Raw genomic sequence first — 17,023 nt, forward strand, 5'->3', positions numbered from 1 at the left:
TAAAAAAATGAAATCATAAGGATAATGAAATGTCCCGTGTTCAATTAAGTATTGAATTATTATGGCCTTCGTCAGTGATAATTTTAGCATGTTGGAGCAGATTGGCTGGAAATGGGATGTCCTCGATACCAGAAGGATCAATACATTAGGAAATGTCGTGAAGGCGGGCATATAAGGCGATTGATGACCTTGCTCAGTGCTTGTGTACATATGGTTACTAAAAATCGAACATTCCCCTGCTTATAAGGACAATATTTTGAACGAGTTAAATTCAAGCTCGATACGCAGTTTTTATATTTGCCTAGTGTTATATTTCAGATTTATTGAATTACTATGGATCATAGCGGATAACTAAGTAAAATACAAAAACATATCCTGGAAGTGCCCGGTTTATAATCGGGCAACGGAGGGCGAAACATTTTGTCTTTGTCAAATACCATTTTTTTGTTGTTGCTCATTTGGTGTTCAGGATCCCAAGGTAACATAGTAAACGGCAGCAAAAATCCAACTAGGATGAAAACGCATTTATTATGCGGACTGATGTCTCAGCACTAGATGAGCGATTGATACTTAATGCTGACTAAGTTCTGAGAACTAGAACAGCCAGACGAAAAGGGTACTGTGTTTCATAGACAAATACATGGATTTTGTATGATTGGAATGACGGATGGGAGGATGTTATACGGTTATGTAACTGAGAAGGTACGGTTATGCGGACGAACCGATACGGACGTGAACAAGGACAACAGTAAGTGTTATTTTTGTAAGTACTTGTGTAATTTAGTGATATCTTATAAGGAACAGTGCTTCGAAGTGACATACACTTAAAAACAGAGACGACTGCTGTGCAGCAGATAAATACATACTACCATCAGAATAACCTTTGATACCAAATCTATGAAGACAGTTCAATCACCAACATTGTATCATAATTGTCCGATTAAAAATAAATAAAGGAATGCGGATATCGGTAGAATGTGTCCTTTTATAAACAAACAATAATCGCCGAATTGAAGTAAAAGGATATTGGAAAGGGAACTAGTGCTGTCATCAAGATGAATTCTACGACCAGTGAAGGGTTGAATAGTACAACTATACACGGACAACTTCCAAATGTCAGTACGGCAAACATCATCGGGTTTTCTCTCGCCTTTTTCATCGTAGGTCTCACAGGGATCGTTGGAAATGCTCTTGTCATATACGTGATACTTGCTGATAAGAAGATGAGACAGTCAATGACAAACATGCTCATCATCAATCTCGCAATAGCTGATGGCATTGTTTTAGTTTTTGGCATACCGGAAATTGTACAATTTATGTTAAATCGAGGCTGGATACTTGGAGAAGTCATGTGCCGTTTGGAGCGTACGTTACTGGTCGTTGGACTGTATGTGTCTGTTATGACACTGGTTTCCCTTTGCATAGAAAGGTAAGCTTCAGTTTCCACTCAATCACACTATTTCAGTGTTGTAAGAATGAAATATTAAGTACATAGATACATGATGAAATATAAAGAAACGAAACTACCTTCATTCTTGTAAAGCGTCGTTTTGCTTGCTGAACGGTGTTCGGACATCGTCCATATTATTGTTGTACACACGTTAAAATGGGTTCGAAAGTTAACAATAATATGTCATCTTTGATAACAGGAACATTTAAAGTTGTTTGTTACTAAAACAGCAAAGAAAAGTCCCGACAAGTCAATGGAATCCTAATTCAAACACAAATTCAATAAAATATCAAATAAAACCAGGTGTTCCGGAGGAGTAAGTGTATTCTGTTTCATATACGACGTCGGCTATATATGTTTTTGTCAATCCAACTAAATAATGTCACGTTTCCAAATTAGAACAAGGTAAATTACAACGGAATCGCCTGATATGATGTGTCCAGCATAAAGAAATGAAAATATTTCTCTATAAGATCATTATAATCTGCATCTCTCGATACCACGTGTTAAGAGAATGTATGTCAGTTGCTGATATCTTGCACGAAAATTGTGATACTGGGAGCATGCCCTCGAATATCAAATCAACTACAACACGTAAACACTATAGGTCGGAGATGGAAGGAATCGCAATGGTTAATACGACAATGATTGATGGTATTTTTAGCCGATGGTGTCTAATGAAATGATGTATTGCTATTTGAGATGCCTCTACGTCTATGAAAGATAAAATAGTATACAATACCATAACGTTTTCTCAACAATATATTCATTAACAAAACAAAACAATATTTGTAAAATATTTTTATCAAAAATTGTCGAACATTATTACGCCATAATGAATACTGCAGGAAAACGTATACTATCGGCACTGCCGTTATTTAAAGGTATGGTAAAGCACTCCGGGACATCTGTAAGGTATGAAGGATAATGATCCAAAGTGCAGAAACAATCAAACATTAAAACTGTATCCTCACGTTTACCGACGAATTCGCAATGTCTTAGATGTGTGTCTTGTATGTTGATTTGCTTCAGCCTCTAAAATTCCGGAATGCAATTGAAAAACAACAGAAAAGTTATTAGACTGTCCATTAGTCAATAAACAGACAAGTGCCGACACCACCGGAATTATTTCTATGTGTCTGTAGATACTGTACAATCGCAGGCTTATCAGTATCGCGAGGTTGCATTTGAAATTCAATAGGTTCACATCAGGAGACTTAAACACTCTTACTAAGAAGGGAACGAATTTGTGGTCAATATTTAAAAATAATAAACGTACACAACAGTACTTCTTCTAATGTTTAATAAAAATGTCATAAGGTTTTCAATAAAATCATATATAATTCATACATGTTCTTTAAGTTTAATAATGTATTTTCCCTAGTTCGTATTTAAAGTAAAATCTCGTTTTGCTTTATACGCTCGTTTAGGCAAGTGTTATAAACAACTTGGTCTTCGCTTATAACTGTACACGGAACCCCTAACTACTTTACATTGTTCAGATAACGAACGTCTACCACCTGCTCTGTATCAAGTTCATTCTGCCTGTACGTGTTCAACATTATATGTAGTTTGTATTTGTCAATGAGTTTCAATCATTATACTTCAATTGTAAAAAGTTTACTTTTTCTGAACAATCTCTCATAAAACATTACATGTTCGACATTTTGCATTTTATACTATGTATTCCTGAAGGGTAAATGTATATTTTAAATAAGATGTCCATGTAGTTGAAACAATGATATAGTTCATAATACGTCAAATACTGACTTATAAATAAACTTTGATTCATTTAATTAAGTTTAAATATCCATTCCAGCGATACACAAGTATTTTTTTTTCTGAAAATATATTTATAAAATCACCTTTCTTTTTCTAAGATGACTAACTGCAATGCTAGTAAAATAAATTTCAGGATAATGGAATATTTTTTTCTATTGAACAACGACATCGTGATTACTATAACATCAAATAAAAGTTATGCTCTCAAAGACTTTCGACAGCGGAATCGTTATATATTTTTATACGTCCTCAAACTTGTCACAAAAACAACCCAACAATGACGCAAATGAAGATGATCACCATATGGTGGTTTTTAAAGTATTTCACGAATACATTAGTACTTAGCCATAATAATGACCTATTTATAAAATATAGCATGCCATTGGTCATATTAAAAGTTGAAAACAAATACATCGTGGGTTTTCCCACACAAGAATTTCATTTTACTATATGCATTTTATAGTTGGTCTAATACATGTATGGCATTAGATTGGACAAGTTGATGCTTAGAAATCTTTTTTTGGGTGATCATATTGTAAGATTGGTAGTCAAACTGACGGTACATGTTATTTCCTGTTTTATTCTCATGGGATTTCTAGGTTTCCTGACTGTAATACATCTGTTTTTATTTTCATTATATCTTTTGCTAACGGACTTGCTAAATTCCCATTGTGTCACATTCATGAATGTTGATGTTTTTGTCTGTAAATAACAAGATCTTATTTGTCAAAGTCCAGCATGTATACTCACAAGAATTTGCAATCAAAGCCTCAACGGACATCAGCAGTTCATCTCACAACGAAACCAACATTGGCTTTTCAAATAAGCTTCAAAATAAGCGCTATGTTTCCGAATTTGCTGTTTTTAATTTTCCTTCACAAGATAGTCACTACCCTGCTTTCAAACCTACGCTGTTATAGGACTTGGATTACTGAATCGGCAGGTTTTACCGAAGGAAAAATCCTCTACCATTTCAAGAGACTAAGTGTAAATCGTACTTTAATTCATATTTTAGCCATTATAGCATCGATATTGAGTTTGAATTAAGATATTGTTTTGGTGGGGGAGTGGATGGGGGTCGTAGTTGAATTCCTTGGTATGTTAAGCTTCAATGAGAGCATTGTAATTGCATCAATCAATTATATAACCACTGTAGTCCGTTCATGAAAGGCAATAATCATGACTTAAAATGTTAAATTGCGTATATAAACGACAATTACACAACCAGTAGTGTAACACAGAAACGGTTGGTTTAGATAGAGACATTTTACCATTTAACGGTTGACAAATTATATCTAGTGCCAGGAGGTGCATTTCATTTGAAGTTAACTAAAACGTCTTTTCGTATTTATTTTATCAAGGATCTATTTCTGTCTTTTTTATATGCATCTTAATTATTAAAGTAATGTTACAACATATGTTTTCGGCCTGCCAACGTTGCCAAGATTAAGGTCAAGATGGCGCCAAAGATTCGTCACACTATTGTCCTGCTATCTAAAAGTGTCATGTAAATACATTTGAGAGTTCAAAGTGAAATCTATAAATAGAATGGTAACAAAATAGGCGATACATTTTGCAGTGACACAGGAACAAGACATGAATAATGGAGACCCTAAAAGCGACAAAAAAGACAGGTATTTCATTACAATTCCATTTGGTATGATAGTATAATGAAGAATTAATTGCCATCTAAAAGATTTATATCCCCTATGAGTTAATGAAAAATATCGATTTTATCATAAGATTTTTTAGTAAATTTTTCATTTGCTGATTTAGCCCTCAGGGACATTGGGAATAACCATTAGCATATGAAGATTAACGTAAAGCCAGGGCGATAAAGACAATCTGATGTCTCCATGTAAAGACGTTCAAAGCCACTAGTTGTTGTTAGCTGTAACAGTGTTTTATGCCGACCTGATCAGAGATAACAGATATTGGACTAATTCATCACCAACTTAACATCAATGGTATCTTCAAGTATAAGGTATCTCGGTGTTATTAAAATGCCCCAATGACTCCATTATATAAGTAAAATGGGATCGTGCAATCTTTCGCCGTCTAACTTCTAAAATATATTTGATTGTACCGAGAGCTATTTATCACCGTCAAGGAGTATATATATACATCTATACTGCAGTTTGAAATTTTAGATACTGAACATATTTTCCTATATCCATCGAGCCTTCAAGGTTTTGTGCGTACAGATGTATTACTATCTTATTAAAACTGAATAGTTTATGTCAACAGCTAGTCAAACTAAAATAAAATAAATATATATATATATATATAATTCAGAAACTTATTTTGGCGAGTCAATAAACACTGGTGATTCCCTTCACTGCCTAATACAGCAAATGTAAATATGACATATGTTTTCTGATAGTGCAGGCGTCATTGAAGAACAAATTTGTGTATCCCCCATGCAGACACAAAACAAGTGATACACGCTATAACCACATGACTGGTAAATAAAGAGTTAATACTTCTTACCTTTGGTTTATTTGGGATAAAGGAGGGGTGAATGGTGTTATTTTTCTTGTTCATTAAGGATGAAACAACAACAAGGAATTACCGAGAAATTAACAGAATCTACATTCAAACATCAATTCTAGGAAACTGTGGCAAAAAAAGAACAAACGAAATATTAACATGGAGACCCCTACAATTAGAAGAATAAGTGAAATTGGTTACCATTGTCTGCTTCATCGATGACGTCATGCTAACCTTGGTCGTTCCAAGTAAACACATGCAATGCCTGTTCCCGAATGAAAACAAGATGAATTAGCGTTATAGAAAAAAGAAACAAAAAAAAAAAAACCAGAAAAACAACAACAACAAACAAACATCAAACACGTTTAGTTTCATTTCCAAATTTTCGTCAGGTTCTTTAAGGTTAAATGGTTCAAAAAGACTAAATCGAATCTTACGTTTTGTTGTTCATATAGCTTCATTATTGTTCTTTTATCTGTGTAACCTTTTTATTGAAGTTCGACCTATCAGTAGTTTATGTTTAAACCCATTGCAATCCTATCCCATGGTTATTTGATAATTGTATGACTTGCTTCAAATAACAGGCATTCTTTAAAGTTACCATGTCAGCGAAACATCGGAAAATATAATGGCGCGGATATCCGGACAATCATAACAACGAATGCTGAGGCATTCAGCATCCATCAGTCAGTAACAGTTTCGTCAATGAGCAAGGTAATACACAAACGCCTATTCCATAAAAACTAGGAAATGGAATCGCGATGAAAGCTTTTACAGGACTGTAAAACCGATAATGATTGTGTATTGGGTTAACGAAACCTTTGTGTTATTCGGCATATACTCATCGTTTGTTTAAACGTCATCTTTATACACAACTAAACATTATCATAAATTCCATCACACGGACAGTGATTGATGACTTACATCGTTGTTTTAAACAGTCAAGAGTGTTGCATATACCTACATATAGTTACCATATCAGCGAAGAGAGAGCATGATTTTCGCGTGGTAATATAACATGAAGAAGATACCAACATGCCAATGTAATCATAATCCAAACACCAATTCAATAAAACGAGGGGGGGAGTGGGTGGGGTTGGGGGTGGGGGGTGGGGGGGGGGTTATTTCAAGCAACACGTAGACATCATAAATATTATCATATGTTAGATTTATAAATGTTCTTGGTTCTGCTCATTAATTTTAACAATTGCAGAACATGTAAATTGTGGTGATCAAATCATACTGCCATGTCTTCAAATTTCTTATCTCCCATTCTCATTTGACCTGTTCAGCATGTCTATATCATCGACCAGGGATTGTCATTCCTAAATAATTCCCTGCCACCCTTACTGTTGATTTCTCTGTCAGCCATATAGGTTGATTTCCCTGTCATACCCTAGGATTACTGAAGATGGCACGATGAATAGGTTTCACATAATGCAGTGTTTTAAGTATGTGAGGAAATAAATCCAGCACAGGTCAGTTCGGGGACAGCGATATCTCATCGTGAAGGTAACAGTTGAACTAGCCAAGCTTTGTACTGATCAGCCAAAATCTAACACTCAGGTTTGGATACATCTGTCCATGTGGTAGACCCATATTAGGTCCTGTTAGTCACAAAAGCAGTATAAATATTGACCATACGTTAGGTAATTGTGTGTTCAGACAAAAACGATAAACCATTATTTGTGAAGACCCCTGTTTGCAAAATATAGAGCTAGAATAGGAGAAGTAAACAATTACGTATGATTAGTATACAGATACATGTGTGACCAGTTCGTCTGCAGATATCATCGTTGTGATATTCATGTATCGCACTTGTAGCTGAATGTCTCTCTGATATAGTGAAATGTACCTACGCTATAGAAATGCAATACATTTTAATACGTTAGATATTATAAGTGTGACTATTTTAGACGCGATCATTATTTTTTTATGACCTCCGGTAATTTGTTATATGCACTGTAGGATTCATCAACGTCATTGCCCAACATTTTTAAGAGACTTTCAACTGATTAAGTCATAACCAAAATAGTCACGTTATCCTCTAACTTAGCCCCATCATCATTATGCATGTCGGCGCTAGCGAGATTTAGTGTACATACGCTGGTCTAATCTGCAGCAACAAGGCAATCATTCAAACGAAATGAAAGTAAAACTAATGAGACATAGAAAGACGTTATTCTTCACAGGGGAACCATCAGCGAGGTAGTTATTTAAAGGAAGAGGCAAGCATGTCTCTCTGGAACAGTAATGATCCAGGGTAGTCAGGACAAAGCTATAAGACCAGGTCAGAGGTATCAAACATTGCTTGGTGATGCAGAGTAAACAATTAACATAATCAGAGAGTATTTTATTGTATGAGTTGATTTTGTTCATAAACAGCAAATAAATTCGTCGGTATAAATGTGACAGCAATCGTTTGCAAACACTAATCCCAGAAACCTCTTTCAAAAATAAAGAACATTGGTTTTCCAAGGATACTCCAGTTCCCTCCCACAGTATGATCCCTTAGGCATTCTTGTGTTCAAATTTTTCAGTAGTCTCCATGTAAATCTTCCGCACCTCACTTTCAGCAAAATTTAGCTTGAAATAAGATTCTGTCTACATGTTGGTGGTTTGTAGCCAGAATTAGATAAATGATTGGTATTGCCTTGTGTACCACTTCTCAGTTAAAATCCATTGATAACTTTCACAATCAGACTAGTTGTATTGTATTTAATTCATGATTAAAACAAACCGTCAACATAAACATAATTCAATCATATATTCAACAAAACTAAGGTTGAATATGTATATAAGATTTACACGGAGATTCCTGAAAAGTACAAGAATAAGACCAAGTGTTCTGGAAGAGAGAGTTCTTCTGCGACACCAGCCGTGCAACTCTGTGCCAATCCAAGTAAATGACGTCACGATATTAAATGAGAAGAAGGTATTCAGCAACGAAATTATCAGGCAATCTAATAAGCTTCAAACACGTAAGGCTTCATGTCATACAAAGATAGAAAACATTTCTTCATGAGATCACGATGACGACCGTAAAACTTCATCAACTTTTATCTCTGGTTTGTCCGTTAGTTGACGAATTCTTGCACTAAAATCGTGATGACTGGAGGAGGCTTTGCATATCGTATCAACTGCGACATGTACACGTTAGGGACGCGAGGTTGATGCTACGCAGAAATGGAAACTTCTCGACAAGGAAATTGAAACCATCATGTTTTGTTATATAATATAGAATATCACAGGGAGCAGATTATATACCTTGTCTCTAATATTTTATTGCATATTTGCATGTGAAATATTGGAATTTATTTGGTTGATAAGAACCTAATGCCAGGACTGCCATGACGATATTGATCTCCAGTGCTATAACGTTTTTGACTACTCCGAGTGATACTTTCTAACCACTGCAATGGGAATTTTCCGATTCCTGCCCGAACGAAAATAAAAAAGGGCTTAATAAGTCGGTTTCCCCTTAAGTAATTCCCGTGTACATTTCTGTCTCTGTCTAATTTGGGTTTTGATTCTTGCCAGATAACAGCATACCATGGAAGAGCACAATATAAAGCGTCTTGTTGTCAAGCGTAACGTCAATTTATCTGACGCCAGAAACGGATTTATATTTCTCAAACGTTTGTATCACTTTAAATTTTCACTTTAAAATGTAATAAAAAGGTAATTTAATTGTTCCTCGATTAAAACTATATATATTGAACCCGTACAATAGAATGTCTGATATTCTGTCATATTCGTGAAACATAAGACATTAAAGGGAAATCATCAATCGAAAATTCTCTATATTCTGCGTGGGAATAGATAGTTGTTTGTCTACCAAATATGATGGTTTTGTCACGAAGTTTAATGTTTGATGAATTATCTCTAGGAGTGACAGTGATATGTAAATTAGCTCCTGCGGGATGTCGAATCAAAGTTGTCTCCCGTAATATGGGTTAACATCTCAGACGAGGATTCTGTTCACCACTCATGTCAATACAGTGAAGATTGGTACTGACTTATCTCCAATCGGGCGCATAATAAACCGGAAAGTTTTATTGAAATATATAATATCATTGGGTGCAAACGCAGCACTCCTGTCACTGTTGATTGTTAATGCTAAGCTCTTGGTCAGTGATAAGGAAAATTGTTTTGACGAAGAGAGTTATTCTCCTTCGAGAGCGACGGCTTCCAACTCAGAATGTACCTTTTTGTGAAATTAACGTATAAAGAATAACGATAATTACAAACCAGCAGAGTGTCTATCCCTAGGGAGCCTGATATTGTATTAGACACTGTCAGATAGAATTAGAAACGGCAACGCACATAAAACTCGACAAGAATACTCAACCATAGCAATTGTAAAACTGATGCTTTCGTCGCACTTAACCATTGCAAGCAATTTCGAAGGTGTATTCCATCATATCACGTTAATGTTTTGAAATAAGGCAGCTTTTTGTCTGTTAAGGCTATTTGATAAATTTTATAAAATATCAAAATTAAATTAATATCCAAAGATGTTACTTATCGGTTAACAAAATACCAAAGCGCAAAATCGAATCATCATTTGGGCCAGATAACAGGAAAAGTTCACACTTAAAAATGAAAAAAAAAATAAATACATAAATAAAATTCACATATTCCAGATGAATAACGTTCCAACAATATTCATAATTATTTTTTTAGAAGGAATCAAAGTCTTCTCAGTTTACAATTTGATAACATTGGTTATAATCTACCAGGCAAAATTATCATATCTTCATTTTTAAAGTAAATTTTCTATGTATTTTCGTCCTGTTCAGTTTCTTATGATATCAGATATATTTTGTTACCTCAAGTATCAAACCGAAAAAACATGGATTTAAACTTTGAAAACTTACCATGATACTAGAAATGAAATGATTCTTTAAGGAAGAGTCACACGTCACCATATTATTGAATTTGATGTGACAATATGTTTTCTTACGAGAATACAGGTAATGCAGAGTAGAAATAGAATATTTGTTATTGTTTGTTATAAAACTATGTATACTATCATTGTCTTTTCAGGTACATTGCAATCATCTTCCCTATAAAAGCACACCTGATGTGTACTCGCCGACACACGCTCATTGTCATAGTGGTCATTTGGACGTTGTCTATTGGCTGTGGGAGTCCAACCTTGTTGTTTAATCAAGTGATAGCCAGCGATCGTTACCAGGACACGGTAGAATTCTGTCAGATCATACTTCCAGGACACGGTGTCGGAAGCTACATCCTCTACAAGTATGTGGAGGCGACATTATTTTACTTCATCCCGCTCATCATTCAAGTAATTTGCTACATCGTGATTGGGAAAACCTTGTTCATAGGAGTTGAAGAGCTTCACGGCAATGGCCGTCAGAACGTTGACCACAAGCGTTTGTCTGATGCGCTTAAACGACGTCGAGCTGTAGTTAAGATGCTTATTGCTAGTGTGTTGATCTATTTCCTCAGTTATTCTCCCCACCAGATTCTCTTGGTGTACAATACCTTTAGGCGGTCGTCCTTCCAGGATACATGGGTTTATCTTGTATTTGTCACTATTCTAGCTTACGTCAACTCGGCTGCCAATCCTATCCTGTACTGTATCTTTAGCCAGAACTTCCGGAGTCATTTCGCCGAGTTACTACTGTGCTGCTTTAGATCAAACTATGAAGGATCGAATAGTAAAAATAATGTGATAACACTCAATTCAGAATATACTATTCTTTTGAAAAGAAATACTCAAAATAGTAAGGTCCAATACGGCATCAGTGATGTTTGATCTGTACGGATCCCTCATTCAAATTAATTCTTTTGTATTCGTAAATAGATGAAGTGTTGTTTAATCGTTTATGTGGACAAAATCACGAGGCGAGACAGTTGATAAATTTGAAAACTGTCAGGAGATTATAACGGGTTCTTACTTAAATTTCTATATTTATTAACTTCTTACCATATGGCTATATTCTACCTTTGTCATATATCCTGCGTAACAACTGTTAAGAATATAACTCATTGTGACGTGATGACATTGTAATGACACTGTGAAGAGACATTGTGATGCCCCTGATGACATTGTGATGACACTGGTGACATTGTGATGGCATTTTGATGACACTGTGATGACATTGTAATGCCACTCGCTGGTAACAGATCCAACGTAAGCACCTTAAATGTTAAGGCATTCGGAGTGAATGTATCTTGTAAATATCTACATACATATAAGTTGCGCTGTATGAAATCGAATAATAAATGTGTTTTGCTTTTCGAGATTGTTTCGTAAGCATATTTCTGTAATTTTACTAATATTTCGTGACATCTAAACATTTATAAAAAAGAGTTATGGCAAGTTGATTGTTGTAGTGAAAGACAACATAGGTGTACGGACATGTGCATACAGACGCAAAGACGTTGTTTTGAGATCGATCACAAAATTGCTTAAATGGCCGAGAGTCGAATGATAATATCAAACTACGAAAACTCTTCTATTCATGTGTGAAAGAGTCTTACATAGAATACAAGAATACAAAAGTAACGCCATATCGTAAATATGCTAAGGAAAAGCTAATCATCTCGTAAACATCATATCCTTTATTTACAAGAAGAAAAATATGTTGTCGTTCATCTGAAAATAAAAGTATTTTTGTGTCGGGGTGCTTGTCGGGTAAAAGAATGTTTTACCTCATTTGAATAATAACAGATTATAACTTAATATCGAACTCGTAACGACTATTTTCATATACAGCGAACAAGCATGTTAAATGGTTGCAGTATTTAAAGAAACCCACTTTTCCTTCATAAATTGTTGGAATATGTCGTGTGTACCTGTTCGATAAATTCGTCGTGCACTCAATCTTCATTATGAAACCTTAAGCAACCTTTCGTGTGGTACATTTGAACATGGACCTGAAAAATCAATGTCACAGGGTAAAGTGTTAACCACAGTTGACAAACGTTCCGTGTGCAGTAACCTGTTTTATAATTACAATGACTAACTCCTCTGTATTTGAAAGCAATAAAGATACTTAAGGTATTAGAAACTTTACAGTAAAATTCAACATAACAAAATTACATCGAAAGCCCTGAACGCGCCCTGAATTAGCACCATTTCAAAGCTTTCCAGAACGGAACCTTTTGACAAATACGAACTGCTTTATCATGACGAATTAGCTTCGTCGCAAAGGAAAGAAACGCCGCTTCTTCCGCAATCAGCGCGTTTGAGCGGGATTGGAAGTAATTCTAGATACTTGAACTCGTTATCTGTAAAGTGTCAATGATAGGCATCACGACATCACAGTATTGTTAAACGGCTTGTAGATTTAAATAGTGACACTTTATAGAGCAGTCTTATTCATGTGACGGAATTGAATGCTGTTTCGGGTACTAAACACATCATATCATGAAATTTTATTATAATGTAGTTAACAGATTTTTTTCATTTATAACAATTTTGTAAACATAATAACCAAATTAATAGTAAAGTTTGTTGTAGGCACTCCGACGAACTATAGGAGAATCGAATTCCTTTTATTCTTACATGTGTAAGTGTCTCGCCGATTTTGTCCTTACTCGCTTTCCAGTTTCCAACAATTTAGACCACTAGCACTACAGACGAATCATTAATGGACGGAACAACGGCAGTATGGGGCTATATTGCGTATTATAAGAAATGCGTGTTAATATTCACGTGAGCGTGTTTTACACAATCGCTTAAACATTAATATGATGGCAGTATGTTACATATCATTAAGTCCTCAATCAAGCGCACACGAACGTCTTTTGTTCAACTCTCTTCATGTTAATCTTTAATTCTGGTAAGCAAATGTTTGATACGGGTTCGAAAGAAATACAGAAATATGCCTAGTATCATGTAAGCGTATTTGAGCACTTTCAAATTTATGTGTGATAATCAATGAAACATATACGATTTAAATAACAACAACATAATGACACTTGCAAAGACAGTTTAATTGAACACAATTCATCATATGGTCTTTATTTTAAAAAAGTAATAGCCAGCAGTCTCTTGTAGCTTTAAGAAGATAGTTGTTGTTTTCATAACCAAACGAATCCTAACAAGAATAAAACAGATCACATTCGTCAACATTACTCCGGAATAGGCCGTGTTAAGTACAGCAAACATGCAATGGATATACCCGCACTGTCTTTCGAGGTCCTTTCATTGCACCTAATCATGTGCCTCTTAAGATAGGTTCTGTCATGAAGGTTCTATTTGACAGCATTTATTAATCCTAATAAAGATGCGCACTTGTCCCTGGTGTAGGCCTCAAAATACTCTGATTTTGAGAGACGGCAATTTGCAGCCAGAAAAAATCAGGAATGTCATGCTGGTGTTCAAATCATTTTGATTGGATGTTTAACTTTATTCCACCTTATTGAGATTTATTTGGCAAAAGAAAAATCCGTGTAATAAGGAGGAATCCAGACATGGTTTCCGGTCAGAGACTACGGTGTCATTATTTGTTTTTTTAATTTACTTTAGGTTATGTCTCCACGTCCGACATGTCCATTTAACACGACGTGACAGCTGGGACAACACTCGGTTTGTTAGTGTTTCTGCCTGCTTGCTTTTATAGATTTCAACGGAAGCTGAAAAATAACAATAATGTTTGGAGCATATAAGCAAAATAATACCCAGCTAGTTTGGTTAAAGCACATTTCTGTTACTAGAAAATTAAACTGTCTCTCCCTACTCTTCAATCAAATGGACAGAAAGCACTTTTCATTTTTTTTTATTGAACATCGAATATTTTTTTAGCACGCTTGGTGGATAATGAATAATTAACGGCACCACAAATCCCTCATTGTGCTTTATTTTCAATTGTTTATTATCCAATTAGCTGGCACAATGCCAAAGAATGTTTTTTTTTTCATATCTATGGACACACATTGTGAATTTCGACTGTTGACTTGTCATTTTGTTCACACGGCTGTGAATTTATTGCATTGCACGAAGTTTGCCATTGGCTTTATCTCCTGATAACATGACAGTATATATACCCTTCTGAGCCTGACCTCGAGAACACCGTCAAATATTCTTTATCGACTGCTTACAATACTGACAGCCCTGATTTATCACACACTTTCCTTTTCCAGTGAAAGCATGCCCGTTTAAGATATAACGACTCCAAGCCTCGATTTTCGTGATAAATATGAATGTCGGCTGACAAATCTTAACATAGAACTTAGAAGACATAGGTTGATGTAAAAAGATTCGGTCATTATCGTACGTATATATGTTACTGATAATGTTGGATGTTTATTGAAGCCTCTTAGTCACTTTCCATCGATAATGATGATGTTGTTTGGAATCAAAAAAACCTTTTCAGTCATCACAACTTACAAGTTCACCCTTGCAGTTTTCAAAGGACTACATAGGAATATTTTTGTCTGTTTTTTGTATAATGTTTTACAACTGCTTGTCAAGTGAGTAATTCAACCTTCATGACACGTGTAGGGATGTAGTTGACATTACTCTTAAGATATCATATATTTACCTATATATTGATTTATCGAGCTAGTAGGTATACTTATCTATATTTTGATATTTCTTTTGATCACTTTGGAATTTTATGGATAGTCTCCTCAAGGGTTTCAAAATTTAGGCCATCAATGACAAATTCTTGAAAGACGAAGCAACTGTGTGATAAAGAATCGCTGAAGAGTCCTTTAAGAATGAAGCGGCTGTGTGTTACTTTAGCATTATTGATCTCTTATCAAGTGTTTTTATATGAACGAACGATTTTAGTTTTGGCTATATCGACGATACATCGTCTTGTATTCTCAAGAGATCTTTGTTATCCATGTCCTAATGTATCACTTCGAACTTAACTCATGGTCATTTACATATACAGTGTACCTACTTATTTGTCTTTTGTACAATCTTTGAAATCAAAGGATGTTAATTCGACAATTTATAATAGCATTCGTAAATATTTCTTTACGTGCGTTTTGCTATTCCCTTTATTCAAACACATGATCTTATTTTCATTTTAAATCATCAGGTTTTCAATTTGTGTATGTTATTTGGTGACAAATGCTTTATCAATGCGAGCATTAATTTTCCTCTACGATACAACGTATTAAAACATGTCTTATTTGATCAATCTAAAATCAATGTCCAGTGTTTGTACGCCTAGTGCAAAATTATCCAGGGATGCACTATCTATCTTGTTTATCATCAGTTTCTTAATCTGGAGACAAGTCTTACAAAATTATATGAGGTCTGATCGATATGATAAGTTGTGAGCCTCATATTTAAGAATTTTACTTTGGTAAATGGCGTTTTTTCCCCCTGACATAATCCACTAAAGCCAGCAATGTTTAAGGGCATCAATATCACTTTGAAAGAAGTCCTTTTCTTGATTGTTCAGAAAGTCCTTCACTGCATGTTTGACGCCATAATCTGACCGAAAGTGGGTACCGGAAATAGTCTTTTACCATTTTGGAAATAGATGAAAGGTTAAAAGAACCAGGAGCAGGCGAATAAGGCGGATGCTCAATCAATTCGATGCCACACAATCGTTACTGGAAGCCATGGCAAGGACAGAATTGTAAACAGGGGCATTGTCTGCTGAAACAACATAATTTTACGGAGTTTTCCGAGACGCTTGTGTTTAACGTTTGCTCTTAACCTCCTGAGAAGTGATTGTTTGTCCCTTTTGCAGATAATCTACCATCAGCATCTCAAAAACCCGAGGCCATAACCATTTCAGCTGATGGAACAGTCTTTAACTTCTTTAGCGGGGGTGAACCAGAGGGCTTCTATTGTTTAGACTGTTGTTTGGCACTGGGGTGAGATATTGGAAACACGTTTCATCCATAGTCACAAACCTCTGCAGAAAGTTAGCAGAATCTACCTCTAAAAGACTCAGATTAGCTTGCCTGGTGTGCTTCTGATCAACTGTCAGATGACTTGGTATCTCACGCACTGAGAGCTTTCTCATTGCAAGATCTGCCGTAAGAGTGGAATGTACTCATTTCTGTGAAATCCTGACTGAATTGGCAAGATATCACTTTGTAACTCGCCAGTCAGCCATACCAGTATTATATACTTCATTAACCAGGTCTTTCAGGACGGGCGTGATCCTCAAAGCCCTGCCTGCCACGCTTAAATTCCGCCACCCACCTTTTCACTGTAGCATACGAAGGGACATCATTGCCTAGTGTTGCTACCATAGCAGTATGGATATCCTTAGGTGCTAGATCTTTCTTAAGCAAATATTGAATCACTGCCCTATAGATATCACCGTTGTGTGATGTAGATCTTACCACAAG

The 17,023-nt window shown here is 35.4% G+C and overlaps 1 protein-coding gene across 1 annotated transcript; it reads left to right on the plus strand.

The window, feature by feature from the left end:
- Positions 1-1,055: 1,055 nt before the first annotated feature.
- Positions 1,056-11,507, plus strand: LOC132548948 (neuropeptide receptor 15-like). Its single transcript, XM_060212850.1, has 2 exons — positions 1,056-1,429; positions 10,772-11,507. The coding sequence occupies exons 1-2, from the start codon at positions 1,056-1,058 to the stop codon at positions 11,505-11,507; spliced, it is 1,110 nt and encodes a 369-aa protein (XP_060068833.1).
- The last annotated feature ends 5,516 nt before the right edge of the window (positions 11,508-17,023 follow it).

Source organism: Ylistrum balloti, unplaced genomic scaffold, assembly GCF_031769215.1.
Source record: "Ylistrum balloti isolate Yb309-2 unplaced genomic scaffold, AGI_CSIRO_Ybal_v1 Utg370038, whole genome shotgun sequence".
Lineage (NCBI taxonomy): Eukaryota > Metazoa > Mollusca > Bivalvia > Pectinida > Pectinidae > Ylistrum > Ylistrum balloti.

Coding starts and splice junctions, on each gene's coding strand:
- LOC132548948 (XM_060212850.1), top strand. CDS start 1,056: ATGAATTCTACGACCAGTGAAGGGTTGAATAGTACAACTATACACGGA. Junction 1,430..10,771: donor GTTTCCCTTTGCATAGAAAG/GTAAGCTTCAGT, acceptor TTGTCTTTTCAG/GTACATTGCAATCATCTTCC.